This window comes from Lissotriton helveticus (assembly GCF_964261635.1).
Source record: "Lissotriton helveticus chromosome 1_1 unlocalized genomic scaffold, aLisHel1.1 SUPER_1_unloc_28, whole genome shotgun sequence".
NCBI lineage: Eukaryota > Metazoa > Chordata > Amphibia > Caudata > Salamandridae > Lissotriton > Lissotriton helveticus.
The window spans coordinates 1,349,839-1,365,624 of record NW_027611668.1 but is presented as its reverse complement, the minus strand read 5'-3'; the positions used below and the strand labels follow the sequence as shown (position 1 = coordinate 1,365,624).

Sequence of the window (15,786 nt, the reverse complement as noted above, 5' to 3'; positions counted from 1 at the left end):
CTCTTTTACTTTCCTTCGACAATTTGTGCTCCCCGCCCGCTTTTCCGCTCTTGTTTTCCACCCATTGCCGCTCCCCCTTTCTAGCTACTGCCTCCTTATGTCTGGTAGTTTCACATGTTATCTTCTTACCCCCTGTTTTTCTGATTCACTTATAGGGAACAACACTGCGTTTGACACACTAGATGGATACATTTAATATTTGTATTCTCGCATTTTGCTCCCACCCCAATCCCTTGTCCCCTTCTATATTCTCTCCTTAGCACTGCCCATCTCTCCCCCAAACCCTGCCCCTATCCCATCCACACATTCTTTCATTTCTCCTCTTTTCTCTATCCCCAGTCATACTCCGTCACTTCATTCATTCGCTCATTCTCCCTCCTACGCCTCACCACCCTTACTTCGTCCCCTAGCTCTCTCCTCATCTTTCCAATATGTCCCTCCCTCTCTCCTCGTCCGTAGCTCCTAGCCCTCTTTCTGCCCTTGCTCCTTTCTCCTATCATGTTTTCCTTCTGTTCTCTTGCCTTTCACTGGTATTCATATGAGAACACACCCCACAAAAAGGTGTTTGTGTGTAGTAGATCACACTGAGGTAGGAGGGGGCACAGGTTACAGTAAATATCGCCCCTCTGAGGTGAACGCATTATGGATTGGAAAAAGCTTGGCGCCCCTCCGAGGCACGTGAACCGTGACTGCAGTCTCCTGGCCGCCTTCGCCTGGCTGGAGATATTGTGCTTGTCACCGCTGCCCGCTCTTGGTTCTTTATTTTCGTTTTATTGGCTCTGTCAGTCCCACATGCTGTATTGCCTCTTTCTTCCTTCGACAGTCACAAACACCTCTCCTTATCTCGCTGCCCTTCCCTACCCCTCCTGCCCCCACCTGTCTCTGGCTGGTAATCCCGGGGTTAAACTCTCCTGACTCAGTAATCACCTTTGATATAATCTTCCTTCAGAGAGGTGCTGTACTGCACCATGTTGCATCAGCTGGCCCCTCCCGGGCCCAACCCTAAGCAGTTTGGAAAAGCAAATTGTCTTATCAATCTGGTGGTTCGCGGGCAGGGTGCGTGTGTGAGTGGTGGGGGTCGCCTACTACACAACAGGTTACAAAGAGCAATGTTAGACGGCTTGTATGTGTGTGTGTGTCAGGCGCGTACACACATTGGACTCAAAGGGCTTCAGCCCCCCCATCGTGTGTGGCAGCCCGGGGTGAGACTGCTTCCTGGGCACACACACAGCCGCACTCGAGCACTTCACTGGTCTTTAAAAGACTATTTGCATGTTAATGAGGCTTTATTGTTGTTTCACCCCTTCTAATAGCCCCTGCAGCTCCTCTCTGCCTATTGCTTAAAGTTTAGTTCCACCCCCCCCCCCACGAAATATTTTCTTACCCGCCCCCCGGAATTTGGCACTAGTTGCGCCTCTGGTGTGTGTTGTGTAACTGTGTATTTACATCTCTGTACAGCTGTTGGCAACGTGATTAGCCTATCTAAATCTGTAGCCTGTCTAAATGTGTGGTGGCACATGTGCGTGTTTTTTTAAAGTCGGAATTAAAGCACTTATAATAGGATAGCTGTGTGCCCAACTGTCTCTTTTGTGGCACCCATGTGGGTGCCACTCCCTGTGCATACATATGTCTGTGTCCAACTATGTGCCCATAAGTATGTCTTCTTGTCTAACTTTTTGTGTGTGAGTTTAAGTATAATTGTCTATCTTCGAGAGCATTTGTATTACGGTATTTGTGTTTTGGTTGGTTTACCTCCATAGATGTGTGTGTGTTGTTCGTGTTTTTGTTTAGGCTGTGATATGTGACTGTATGTGTGTTTGCGGTCTTGTGCTTATCAACCTTTCTTCCTACCTAGCCTATTTGAGTTGTGGTGCGTGATGACATTTTGCCACATAACTTACTTAGCTCTGCCGTATAATTCCAGTGGCTCTAGTCTTAGCCTTTGTACGCAGCACAATATCCTTGGTGCAACAACATCAAGTGTTGAGTGAGGCACCACTCCTCAGAAACATCAGGCACGGTTCCCATTGAACTTCGACCTTTTACGAAAGCAAAACCACAGAACACAAAGTAACGTAAATAGCACGAACCAACAAAAACTTCAGAAAAAAAAAAATGACATGCAGTTCCGTATTCACGCTGCGGTCTGGTGCTGTGTGTTTTTTTTACCTGCGTGCAGCCAATCCGGTTGGGCTTTTCTTGGTGTGTGACCACCAATATGTTGTTCAGGTGAGAGAGAGTTTTCTTCCCAAACTCAGTCGACGGACTGAAGGCGAGCGACTCCTTCCTCGATTACGGAAGGGTTCGACTCCTGCTCTAGGGGAAGTGGGGGGTCTCACTTGTGATGTGGGTGCAAGTCAGGGCACCCGTGTAACTCCTCCAGAGAACGGGGGGTCTGTGCAGGGTGCGGGTACTGGATAGAGGCTGACGGCAGTGTGTGGGTGCAGGCTAGGGCTCACCGGGCGGCAGACCGTGTTCCCAGAGTCGCGAGGTGATACTAGCCTCTGGTAGCCTGTCCTGGAGGAAGATGATGAGTCAGCCGCAGGGCTCAGACCGTGCCGGTCACTCCGTGGCCTTGGCGGCAGCTGATTAGGTGCTGATCTGAGGGGGCGGGGACGGGCAGCGACATGAGTGGCGAGGATGGTGCGTTGCTAAAGGAAGGGACAGCCTGGGATGGAGGGAGAATGACGGCAATGGTAATGGGATAGACAGACCGAGAAAAATGTTGCAAATATGGAGAGGGGAAATCAACGAAAGAAAGGATGGCAACGAGATAGGAAAACAGGAAATGAGACAAGCAAAATGGTGGCAGCAGCTGCGGATAAGCCCCGTCCTTTTCAGACTGGGGGGGGGCGAGCTCCGCCATGACACCGCCACGTTTCTCCAAGGTGAAGCAGGAATGCCTCGGAGGCGTGTTTTTCGTTCTCTCCTCTTCCCATTGGCTGGAAGGTAAAATTCCAGCCAATGGGAAGAGGAAAGAAAGAAAAGAGAAAGAATGTAAAAAACACACCCCCGAATCCCAAAAAGACGGGGCTTAAACGGAGTGATGCCCCTCTCCTCCAATGGCTGGCCTCCATTTAGGAAGCCAGCCAATGGAGAAGAGGGGCGGGTTCAAGCCCCATACTAAAAAACATAAAATCTCGACAGCGAGACTGCGCAAGCGCAGCCTTCGCTAGGCCGAGATGTAAAAAGCGAGTTTTAGGCGGGTGAGACCAGTTCTTATCTTTTTATAACTACTCTCTAATGACACTGTTTCGCATACGCCTAACTTTTTACTGGTCACTGTTAGCCTCAGGTCAAGCTGACATGAACTTCTGTACTGTAATTCATGAATTTTTATCTTGGGTTTTGATTAACTTAGACATATTATATTTGTCAATCTGTAACTTGGAAGATGGTTTATCATTTTGTAAATGACTTTTATCATTTTCTTTTATAAAAACCGAATAAGGTTTGTTGATAATAATCACTAGGTGATTCATTTACAGGGTAGCATGGTATCCCTTCCAACCTTACATATACCACCAATTACCTGCCTATACCTCTTCCTGCTGATGCCAATGTCGTCCTCCGTCAACCCGCAGACTATATTTTTGGCCCCCTTGAAAGCGCCCATACAATAAAAATGCTGCAGTTGTAAGTACATATCAACTACCATTTGTTGTGTTTGAAACATTTTATTGAATAATAAAACCTGATAAGCATAAGCCGATTATTAAAGCAAAACAAAATATCAGTTGCTATACACATAAGAGACAAAAGTTGTACATAAAAATCAAAATACCGTAACACAGCAAAGTTATGTAGAGCACAATTATTAATTTCGGGTAATCTTTAAAGTTCAACAATAGAAACGTTCATAAAGAACAAGAAATACTAATTATTTTTTTAAGCAATAAAGTCTGCACACTAAAATACTACGAGAAATATATTGAACAATGAACATTTCATATGTAATTTGAATTCAATTTGAATATTTTAACCTCCTCAGCATTATTTGACTCATGATTACAACCTGAATGCTTTCTGGAAAGGAACCGCCTCATGGGGTTCAAAATCACATCTTTTTCAACAATAAGATTCAAATGATAAACTTGAATTTCAATTCAATTTATTGATTTAGGCCTTTTTTGAAATCAACAATTTTAAATATATACAAAATCCATACATTTTTGTGAAATTGTCACCTAAACTTTAATTCAATCCACCTTCTAATCAAACACTTCCCATTCCAGCAAGCATCACAGGACCACTTGTTGTTATCCTCTTAATTAGTGATAATTTTTCGGGTGGCAACAACAATAAATATGTTTAGAATTTTACCTCCAAAAGCAAAAACATGCCATTTCTGAATCATGGTACACAATAAAATGTAGGAACAGAAGGGCATCTTTTGGTGTAGCATTCATTAAGGTTTGACCTGGCTTGAAACTAGAATTCCTGAACTTTTGGACATTTAAATGTCATATTTTAAAAGAGTTCAAACAGAACCAGCACGTGGTCCTCGAAAAATAGAAGAGGAGTGAAAATGTGCTGATAAGTAATCTATTAATGTAAAATACAGTGGTTAGGCAATGCTTGTGGATATAATCTATTCAGATTTTAACTCCATAGTTTGTTCAATAAATTGACTGAGCAGAATACTTGAAGGTCCACCTCTCAGATCAGTTATATTACAGTTTTAGTTGCGATAACACTAATAGAGATCATTGATAGAGTTTAAAAGCCATGGGTGGAATTGATCCTTCGTCTAAATCTAGATTATTGTCTGCAATAGAAACCAGTACAAACAAATCAAATCTAAAAGGATTGAATATGTTTATTATAGCGCTTTAGAGTAAACCCCGAAAACGCGTAGGCCGAAGCATAGGCCAACAGACAGGGAGAAGGCGAAGAGCGATGATGCATCTTTGCCTTCTTTTTGTGCATCAACTTACTTGAGGAGTGCAAAGGCTTCGAAGAGGAATGGTGATGACTCCGCGACCTTCCTCTCGATGGGGCCTTCGAGCTGCGCGGAGTGGACTGCCAGGCCTCCAAATGCTTTCAGGACTGCTCGGGACAAGACTTCAGGTTCATGGCTGGGCAGTCGGAGCACGACTTTGCATCGTGGTCGCGCTCCAGGAACCAAAGGCACACGAAATGCGGAGCGGTGACCAACATCAACTTGTGTCCAGAGTCACAGGGCTGAAAACCGGTCCGACGATGGGACATCCCTCATGCTACCAGAAGTCAAAGACTGAAAAAAAGAGGTCGACCAAAGTCGAAAAAGGGTTTAGTCAAAAACTGACTAAAAGGCACGCCCTCTCCCGATCTGGGTTGGCTGGCGCAGAAAAAGACGGACGTCAGCGCGCAAGTGTGGCGTCTAAGTAGACACTGCGACATCATCCTGGCGACGACGCCTGACACGGAGTCGACCGACCCCACCTACTGAAGCGCAGGTGTACTGCTAAGAAAACATTTCTCTGGATCCAGTCTGAAGATTGGGGGTAATTCTAAGGTAAGGAATCTATAACTAATAGTCTCTCTTTCAGATAGAAGCATCCTGAGACCAGTTTCGGGGTAAAACCCCTCATCGGCCAGGCTAGCTTGAATCCAGTGGCAAAGTAAGCAAGGGACCCATGTCTGGGCATACCCTGCCAACTTAGGGCAAATAAAGCAAACACAAGGAGATGATGGGCGAACGGCTGAAACTCACCCCCAGTCACAGATCTGTATTGAATTCATCATCGTTCTTAAGCTCACGTCTCTACCCCAGTTCAAGCCCAGCCATATAAAAATCAGTCTTAACCCTGTGTCTCATGGGAACAGTCCAGACCGAACTGCCAAGTCAGGTCTCAACTGGACTGGAAACAAGCATCCTGGGATTCAAGCTAGCCTGGCTTAATCCGAAACCGGTCCCAGGATGCTGGTTTCCGGTCCATGGAAGACCTGGCTTGGCAGTACGGTCTGGACTGTTCCCATGAGGCACAGGGTCAAGGCTGATTTGCATATGGCCTGGTCTGAACTGGGGGTGGCGAAGTGAGCTAAAGAACGATGACGGACTCAATCCAGATCTGTGACTGGGGGTGAGTGTCTGAAAAGTTTCAGCACTCCGTCCATCATCTCCTTGTGTTTGCTGGTAAAACTTATTTCAAAAAGCAACCAAGTCTGCTCTAAAGTACGTGGAACTAAAAAAAAAAGCAACAAATATGAAATCACAATGGAAACCTGTACATTCTTTCAAATGAGGTTGCATAAACACAGAGAAATGAAAAAAGGGCAAGATCAACCACCTGCAAAGAAAGGGAAACTAAAACCTGTTTGAAGCAAATTTGTACAAACCGAGTATAAATATAGGTGCAGAGAAGTTCATTGCAGTCAGAAAAAAAACAGAGAATCAGATCAGCTGACAAGGGAAAGATGAATTTCAAATACAACGTCTGCCTTATGGTAACCCAACTGGATTAGGAAAAAGTCAGAGTAAAAGTGCGTAAGGAAAGTCCGAATTCATACTAAAATCACCCTCAGCAAAAAAGGGAAATAAATACTGAAACCTATGCACTATGCAACACTGGTGGTGCCAAAGAATGGAAATAATTGAACAGTTTGCAAAAACTCCACAAAGGAGGGAGAAAATAAATCAACTGGGAGAAAAAAATGAAAGCTCGTCAATGCACGTTCCTAGAAAAGCATTTTAAAAACACCAAAAAAAGGAACAGTGTAAACAGGAATACAGTGGACGCATAAGAACTCCTGATGTAAAAAGGATGAAACATGAATGTATGGGCTCAAAATCACAACAGACTCCTCACCCCAAAACAACAAACACCTACATTTTTGGAATGGCTTTTGGTTTCATTTTATAAAATGTGCAGCAGATGTCTTCAACCAGTCGATCGCGAACTCCCAGTAGCTCCCAGACACCACTGGATTAACTCACAGGTTTGAGTTAATTTTTAAATAAGAACAAGGTCATATTTTCCTTTTAAAGTTAAGGGAAGGCTGTGTTTATTTTATATTATTATCATCAGACTGCAGCTAGCAGAGTCTGATAATGTTAATTTTTTTATCAAGCGCACGAATACCAAAAAGGCATCTTGGCACTAGCGTCATTTGAAACCTGACAGTACGGGATGTAAAATACCTAAACATTTGCCTAGCAGTTAGATGAGAACATTAAACTATGGGCTAAATAGAAAAGTCTTAAGTTCCTTCCTGAACTTCAATAGTTGAGGCTGACCTCAAATGATTGGATAGAGTTCCACCATTTGGAAGTGGAGTAGAAGAAACGTCTTCCTCCCCAATGGACACTTTTTATTCTGGGTATACATATCTGCCTAGTATTGCTGGACCATAGAGTACGAGAAGGGGCATATCATTTGAACATCTATTAGGAAGCGAGGGCCAACCTGATGCAGTACCTTATGGTAAGGCTTTGAATGTAATTCTTTCCCTAATAGGCAGCCAATGGAAGTCATAAATGGCTTCAAAGGCTGAGCAGAATTTGGGGAGGTTCTTCAGCACTCTTGCTGCCACATTTTGGACTGTTTGCAACTTATTGAGAAGACAACTGGGAGCCCATATAAAGATCAATAAAATAATCCATTTTAGATACCACAAGAACCAGGATGACACTTTTCCTAAGCTCCATGGGAAGGAAGGGCAAGATTTTCTTTGAATGTTTTAACATAAGGAAACAGGAAGAGGTTACCTGATTGGAGTGGTCAATGAAAGTGAGTTTTGAGTCAAAGACGACTACCCAAATTTCTAGCCTTCTGGGCTGGGAGTGGAAGGGGCTCGAGACTGTGTGGCCACCAAAAGGTGTTCCAGAAGGAATCCTTACCAAATAGCACTAACTCTGTTTTTTGTGCATCCAATTTTAAGAAATTCTTCTGCATCCAATTAGCGATGCTAGTCATACTTGTTCTAAAATCTTTTGCCACTTTTTCAGGTTCTGCAGTAACCGATACCACTATTTGGGTATCACTGGCATAAAAGAATGCAGAGAACCAGCTGGATCGAACTAGTTCAATTAATGTAGTGCTGTAGGCATTAGGCAAAGTCTGACTTATTGAAGATCCCCGAGACCCCACAAGGAAGTGAAAATGGGGCAAAGGTAAAATCTTCCAAAGGTACCAATTGCCCTCTGTTTGACAAAAAGAACCTGGTCAGTTTCAGACCACTACTGTTGATGCTTATATTTTCTAAACGGCTTACCAAAGAGAAGTGGTTAACCGTATCAAATAAAGCCAAAAGATCCAATAAGATCAAGGCTGCATTAATCTCCTCTATCTATAATGGATCTGATGTCTTCAGTCACTGCCGATAAGGTTGACTCTGTACAGTAGTAAGGTCTAAACTCGTGTTGAGCAGGATCCAGACAGTCCGTATTTTCGAAGACGGTGGTGATCTCCTGATTCATGGCCTTTTCTAAAATTTCATCGGGAAGAGAAAAGACCAATTTGGATCTGTAATACTTTACATCTTAGGCATCGAGGGAAGGAGTCTTTAGAAGCGGCAAAATCGATGCCTTTTTCCAAGCATCTGGAAAAAAGACAGATATTGCCACCCCCACCCAAACTGACCCCTACCCTACCATGGTATGGGCAAATTGGAGAGGCGCCGATCTACCGTCCTGATGAGACCACGGTAATTAACTGGAAGGGTCGAAACATTGACTATACAGGGACTATTTCATATAAATTATGTCTTCTAAGAATCGCCTTTGCCTAACTTGTATTGTACGAAAGTATTTACAGCCCTGTTTTTGTGTACAAAATGTGGATCGGACTGTTTTATCATCATATCACCTTCATCTTGAGCACTGCGCAGTCATCACTCAACGATTTATATATACCCTTGCTGCTGAGAATACAATTAGAATTTTTGGAAATGAAAAGACTTAATCTGAATTCTAATCATGATAAAAATGGTGAATTAATATCTGCCCAGGGCCTGCATATGTGATACAGACCTGTGAGATAATGAACTCATAGACCTCTGTAGTTGTTCACAAAGCGCATGGAAAGTGCTTATAGGAGTCTCCGCTTGTCAATTCTGGAGCAGAATGATGTCGACACTGAGCTGGATGTTGTCTCCTACTCTGCTTTAAAGTTGGAGGACCCAGTCTGGCGTGTGGGGGATATTCACAAGGGAGGAATCTGCAGGTAAAGGAGTACCCACCAGAAAGAGCGTTACCGAAGGCAAGTAACTGGTTTGTTATGTTTTCATGGTGTCGTATATTATCTCATTCTGGGTGGTGAACTCTGCTCGCGGAGTTTTCCGCGGAGCTCGCATAGATCCTAAAAACTCCGGATCATGGAGCATAGCAAGGTTTTTTCTACGCTTGCGCTCTTCAACGTCATGTGCCGGAGCGGGGAAAATCCACTTCCTGATGAGATTTTAACTTGCTCGCGCCCGCCATGGTCTAGTTGGCGAGCAAAATCAACCTCCTGGGGCTATTTCTCAAAGCGGGCAGTCGGATTTTTCAATGCGAGTGGTCGCGGCAGGTCACAACCACTCGTGTTGAGAAACATTCCTTCACATTGACAAAGCTGCCGCTCGAGTAGAAGCAGCTGCACCCTCTTGTGCTGCACATGGTGCCATTCGTGATTATTTTTACAGGGCGGGACAAACACCAGGAGATCAAAATCACCACAAACGGCATGACCCTTACGCACTCCACTGCTAGTGGAACTCCGCGTAGACTGCCAGAGTTTTTTATCACTTTGCAGAGTTCCTCATTGAGGAACTCTGCATAGGCTTAATCTTATCGTGAAAATATAGATATCAGTCATATGTTAAGAAACAAGGGTGAGTAGAAACCTTTTGGGTGGAGTAAAATTTAAGACATTATTATTGTGATTTTTTGGCAATCAGTTGATTCTTGCAACCACTGACACTTCTTTGTCTAAAGTAAAGACCTTGAGAGTTTTGTAACTTTCAGATACTCAAATTGTGGATTCTGTTGCAATTAAAAATATTTCCAGGCCTGAAATTTCTTTGGAGGTTGCATGTGGGAAGCCTAAGTTATCCTGCAAGAGTTTTTTGATGAATCCTATTGCAACTACAATATGTGCTCTCTCATGTGAAGTCAGATTGCTAGAAGCTTTTCTGCAACTCAAGATACGCCTTACTTTTCACCTCATCTTGATGTATTTTTCATGTTTAGGGAGATCTCCTTTCTGAGTAAAACGTTTCTGGCTTTCGTCTCCTGTATAAGGCTTTAGTCCAGTGTGACTTCTCTCTTGTGAAGTGACATTGTATTCAAGACTAAACCTTATCTGACATTCAGAAAACACATAAGGCTTTTATTCCCTCGTGTGAGTTCGCTCATGTCAAGTGAGAAGTAATTTGTAACCAAAACATTGCTTGCATTTCGAGCACTCATAAGGTTTTTCCCCAGAGTGGGATCTCTCATGAAGCATAACTCTGTCTTTCAGATTCAAGCTTTTATGGCATAAGGATTTTCTCCAGTGTCAATTTTCTCATGGTGAGATAGCGTTTTTCTCTGCAGCTTTTTTGGCATTCAGAGCACTCATAAGGTTTTCCATCAGTATAGAGTCGCTTATGGTTAGTGAGGCTGTGCCTATCAAATAGGAATTTCTGGCATTCACAGCATTGGTAATGTTTTTTCCCTGTGTGCGTCTGCTCATGTAGAGTGAGATTGTGTTTAAAATTGATGCTTTTCTGGCATTCGGAGAACTGAATTATTTTGATGGTGTGTTTTCTTATGGCGCTTGTAACCATCTCTACCCCTGAATCTTTCCTGACATTTAGAGCACTGATAATTTTTTTCACCAGTATGGATTTTCACATGTTCAGTGAGATGAGATTTTTGGCTGAAACATTTTTGGCATTCGGAGCACTGATAAGGTTTTTCCCCAGTGTGGATTCTTATATGGTAAGTGAGACTGCGTTTTTCACTGAAACATTTCTGGCATTCAGAGCACTGAAAAGGTTTTTCCCCAGTGTGGGTTCTTATATGATGAGCAAGACTGTTTTTTCCAATGAAACATTTGTGGCATTCAGGGCACTGATAAGGTTTTTCCCCAGTGTGGGTTCTTATATGCTGAGTGAGACTTCTTTTTTGAATGAAACATATCTGGCATTCAGAGCACTGATAAGGTTTTTCCCCAGTGTGGGTTCTTATATGATGAATGAGACTGTTTTTTTGACTGAAACCTTTGTGGCATTCAAAGCACTGATAAGGTTTTTCCCCAGTGTGGGTTCTTATATGCTGAGTGAGACTGCTTTTTTCACTGAAACATTTGTCGCATTCAGTGCACTGATAACGTTTTACCCAAGTGTGAATCCTTGTATGTTTAGTGAGTCTCATTTTGTCACTGAAACATCTCTGGCATTCAGAGCACTGATAAGGTTTTTCCCCAGTGTGGAATCTCACATGTGCAGTTAGAAGTGATTTAAGTTTGAAATATTTTGGGCATTCAGAGCACTGATAAGGTTTTTCCACAGTGTGGGTTATTGTATGTCGAGAAAGACTTCCTTTGTCACTGAAACATTTCTGGCATTCAGAGCACTGATAGGGGTTTTCCCCAGTGTGGGTCAATATATGCAGCATGAGATGTCTTTTTTCACTGAAACATTTCTGGCATTCAGAGCACTGATAAGGTTTTTCCCCAGTGTGGGTTTGTATATGCAGCGTGAGATGTCTTTTTTCACTGAAACATTTCTGGCATTCAGAGCACTGATAAGGTTTTTCCCCAGTGTGGAATCTCACATGTGCAGTTAGAAGTGATTTAAGTTTGAAATCTTTTGGGCATTCAGGGCACTGATAAGGTTTTTCCCCAGTGTGCGTTCTTGTATGGTGAGTGAGATAGCTTCTTTCACTGAAACATTTGTGGCATTCAGTGCACTGATAACGTTTTACCCCAGAGTGGATCTTTGTATGCCGTGTGAGACTACTTTTTATACTGAAACATTTCTGGCACTCAGAGCACTGATAAGGTTGTTCCACAGAATGGGTTATTGTATGTCGAGAAAGACTTTGTTTGTTACAAAACCTTTCCTGGCATTCAGAGCACTGATAAGGTTTTTCCCCAGTGTGGAATCTCAAATGTGCAGTTAGAAGTGATTTACGGTTGAACTGTTTTGGGCATTCAGAGCACTGATAAGGGTTTTCTCCAGAGTGGATTCTTTTATGTTCAATTAGTCTGCTTTTGCAACTGAAACATTTCTGGCATTCAGAGCACTGAAAAGGTTTATCCCCAGTGTGGGTTCTTCTATGCCGAGTGAGACTGTTTTTGTCAATGAAACATTTCTGGCAATCCATGCACTGATAAGGTTTATTCCCAGTGTGGATTATTCTATGACGAATGAGACTGGTTTTGTAAATGAAACATTTCTGGCATTCAGAGCACTGGTAAGGTTTTTTGCCAGAGTGGGTTATTACATGTCGAGAAAGACTTTGTTTGTTACAAAACCTTTCCTGGCATTCAGAGCACTGATAAGGGTTTTCCCCAGAGTGGATTCTCATATGTTCAGTGAAATAAGATTTACGGTTGAAACTTTTTTGGCATTCACCGCACTGGTAAAGTTTTTCCACAGAGTGGGTTAATGCATGTCGATATAGGCTCGGTTTGATACTAAACCTTTTCTGGCATTCAGCGCACTGATAAGGTTTTTCTCCAGTGTGGATTCTCATATGCTCAGTGAGATAAGATTTACGCCTGAAACTTTTTTGGCATACATTGCACTGAGAGTGGTTTCCCCCAGTGTGCATTCTGTCAAATTCTGTGAGATAAGATTAATGGCTGTATCTTTTTTGGCACAGGTAACCTTTTTCCCCAACTTCGGTTATTTTGCCTCGATTGAGGCGGGTTTGAACACTGAATTTGTTCTCACAGTCCGTGTTTTTATAAGGTTTATTCCTAGAGTTAATATCTCTATGTTTAGTTTTCTCTTGCTTATATGCCACGGTAAGGGTGAACCTGATTTTAGAGTCAGGCTTGTTTAGATAATGTTCAGCATTTACCTGTAAAAGAAATTGTGTGTAATCTTCTTAACACTTGAATTGAGCAAAATATGTCTGGAAGCAGCCCTGTAACACATGTTGACATTTTTCTACCAGATAATAGTCTTTAGGTGATAGCCTATCCGGCAGCAACTTATTTTGTGACTGAAGTTTTTCTCAAGTCTATTTGAATAGGTTCTTAGCAATGCAGTAATAAGGTGTTAGTCTGATATTTAATTAATAAATTGATAAGTACCTTTTTGCACTGACGTAAAGGCAGTAACTGAGGGGGTTAGACCGTGCACAGTAATATTGAAAATCATTAGTCGCAGAACATCAGCTCCTTTTACCAATTCTATGTTTGGTGTAAGGTTAAGGTTTGTAGTCCTGAAGATGAGGATTTATTTACATTAGCTATAGCGCAACGGTGCTCCTTTAATCCATTTTTATATTTAACAGTTTTACATATAACTCCTGCACAACAGATAATGTTGAGGCGATTTACATAGAATTACAGAACAGTACTCAATAAAAAGGAAACAATCTGAGATGGTGAACTTTTAAGTTTTTCGCAAGAATGAGCAGAGTGGGTCGAGGTGTTATATCCCGAGGTAGATAGTCTCAAACTTGCGAAACTGGTTAAAACGGTTGTTGAACAAAGGTGATTTTCCAATCTTTTGGTTGTTAACGTGTCAGCTTCAGAGTCTTCTTTCAGCGTCTTTTCTTTGCGGTATCCAGAAGAAACTTTTGTTGTAACTTTCTTTGATGCAGTGTGTGCTTCCTCTCTAGAATTACATGATGCTTTAGATGAACGTTATTCTGTCATGCTGAGGCAATTTGTCTTTCTGCTAATATTTCAGATGAGGATGCTGAAGTGGTCTTTCTAAATTATTTCTGATGCTGTGTGAACAGATATGGCTTTGCTCTGGGTTAATAAAAAGCAAAATTAGAGACTTCACTTACAGGTATAGTACTTTCCTCGACACACTTAGATATTTGGAAATTGTTTAAACGTAGAATGCTGGATGTCCTTCAGTTTTTCAAAATAATCCTTCTTATGGCACTGACATTCAGTTGCTTAGTGCTAAATCTTGCTTTCTTCGTCCGTAATTTCAATCACCTAAAGTATTAAAATTAAATAGTTAATACATGTACATTTCCAAAAATATAATGTACAAGCCAAATCAATGCAGAATTTTGAAAATGTTGAGCTGTTTTTCAGACAGAACATAGTGTGGAATGGTAGCATGAGAGTACTTGGATGTAGGAGTGAGGATTTGTAGAATTTTAAACATTTTATTAAGGATACATGTACCAAATGGAGTTGTAACATAGAATCCCAAAGACAAATATTAAAGTCGTATGGACTGGCACCAAACAGATATAAAAAAATATATATACTATTAATTAATTTGTAATGCAGATTTCTGGGAACGGAATGACTCCTCCACGGACAACAGGCGTTTTACCCTGCCCTGAGTTACCACCTACTTGTATCTGGTATCCTGACTTTTGAGTTTTGGCAAATCTCAAGCAAATTTCAAGCAAATCTAATGTGTTCTGCGAGGATTATGCCTAGACCAATCCCTCAACTATGGTCCAGAGTATGAATCAAGGCGTACTTTCATGTGTTCATTTTATTCCACTTGATTATCAGTTGTTAGGTTTTCCTGCACCTGGATTTACAGGTTGCAGAAAATCAGGACAGAATTTTTTTCCAGACAGAAAAATTAGACTGAAAAGACACATAAGACTCTGGGTGCAGCAGAAGCAGCCAAGACTTATGCTGGTTTTTTTCTAACTGGGGGAAACACACAATTCTTCCCTCTGTTGGTGTTCACAGTCGTTGTCGGCCTGTAATTCGGCAGAGCGTATCGAGTAGAGGCGAGGGGCCGAGCCGAGCAGGAGTTGACAAGCAAGCGGAGAGGAGCCTGGGACGACTGCCAGGGTTTGTTTTGTGACCGGTTCCCACTGCCGAAGGTTTCTCCCGCTTCACCCGCGTCCTGTTATACGGGCGCTTTAAGTTCTATGGATCGCTGTGGGGGCAGGAACGTCCGCTGCCGGCACCGCTGTGCTAAGGCGCTGCTGGTGCTGCTCGTGTGGCTGCCGCTGCAGGGGTCAAAGGAGGCTTGGCCTGCGGTGCTGCTGGTGCGGCGGCTGCTCCAGGGCACAGAGGCACAGAGGAGCACAGAGGGCACAGAGGAGCCTTCGCCTGCCGCCTGATTTTACATATATACCAAGCATTGAGCAGAGCATAGCTGAGCCGAGGAGCGGAGGGAAGTGCCTACATCTGCCGTCTGTAGTGGGACTGTCTCAGGATCCCGCTCTTGCTCCTCAAGGATTGCCAGCATTCTCCCTTGTACTCTTGACAGCGACGAATAGCAACGAACAAGCAATGAACAGTGAGTAGTGAGTGACAAGTTGAAAGAGGTGTGTGGCGAGTACTTAAGGTTGATCTGTCCGTAAGTCGCTGAGACATTGGAGTCTGTAATAAGTCTGTAATACAAAATCTGAGAAATTATGCAAAGGGGAAAGTGACCATAGACTTTGACCCTGTTGAAGCACCCCTCGACCCCTGAATTACTCTGCATGCCTAGACTACAGCACTACCCGGAGCCCGGATATTAACCCCTTGAGTGCTCATGACGAGCTGAGCTCGTCATGGCACACCGTGCACATGTGCTCATAATGAGCCCAGCTCATCAAGACACCCAGAAGCAAGGATCCACCCACTAGGCACCAGGAAGGGGGGAGCAGCCTCTGGGCAAGGGCCTTTGCTCCCCCATAAAAATGTTGGCATCATTAGTCTTTCTGCCCCCTTGGGGGGATAGATG

At 43.0% G+C, this 15,786-nt stretch overlaps 1 protein-coding gene across 2 annotated transcripts in view; it reads right to left on the bottom strand.

Moving 5' to 3' along the window:
- Positions 1-5,982: 5,982 nt before the first annotated feature.
- LOC144805825 (uncharacterized) overlaps positions 5,983-15,786 on the bottom strand; it is a 280,069-nt gene continuing 270,265 nt past the window's right edge. For both annotated transcript variants that reach the window (XM_078672303.1, XM_078672304.1), the window contains exon 3: positions 5,983-14,072. In XM_078672303.1, coding sequence (XP_078528429.1) covers positions 10,652-12,721 — 2,070 coding nt within the window. In that variant the 5' untranslated portion in view covers positions 12,722-14,072 and the 3' untranslated portion in view covers positions 5,983-10,651. The remainder of the gene's footprint in view (positions 14,073-15,786) is intronic.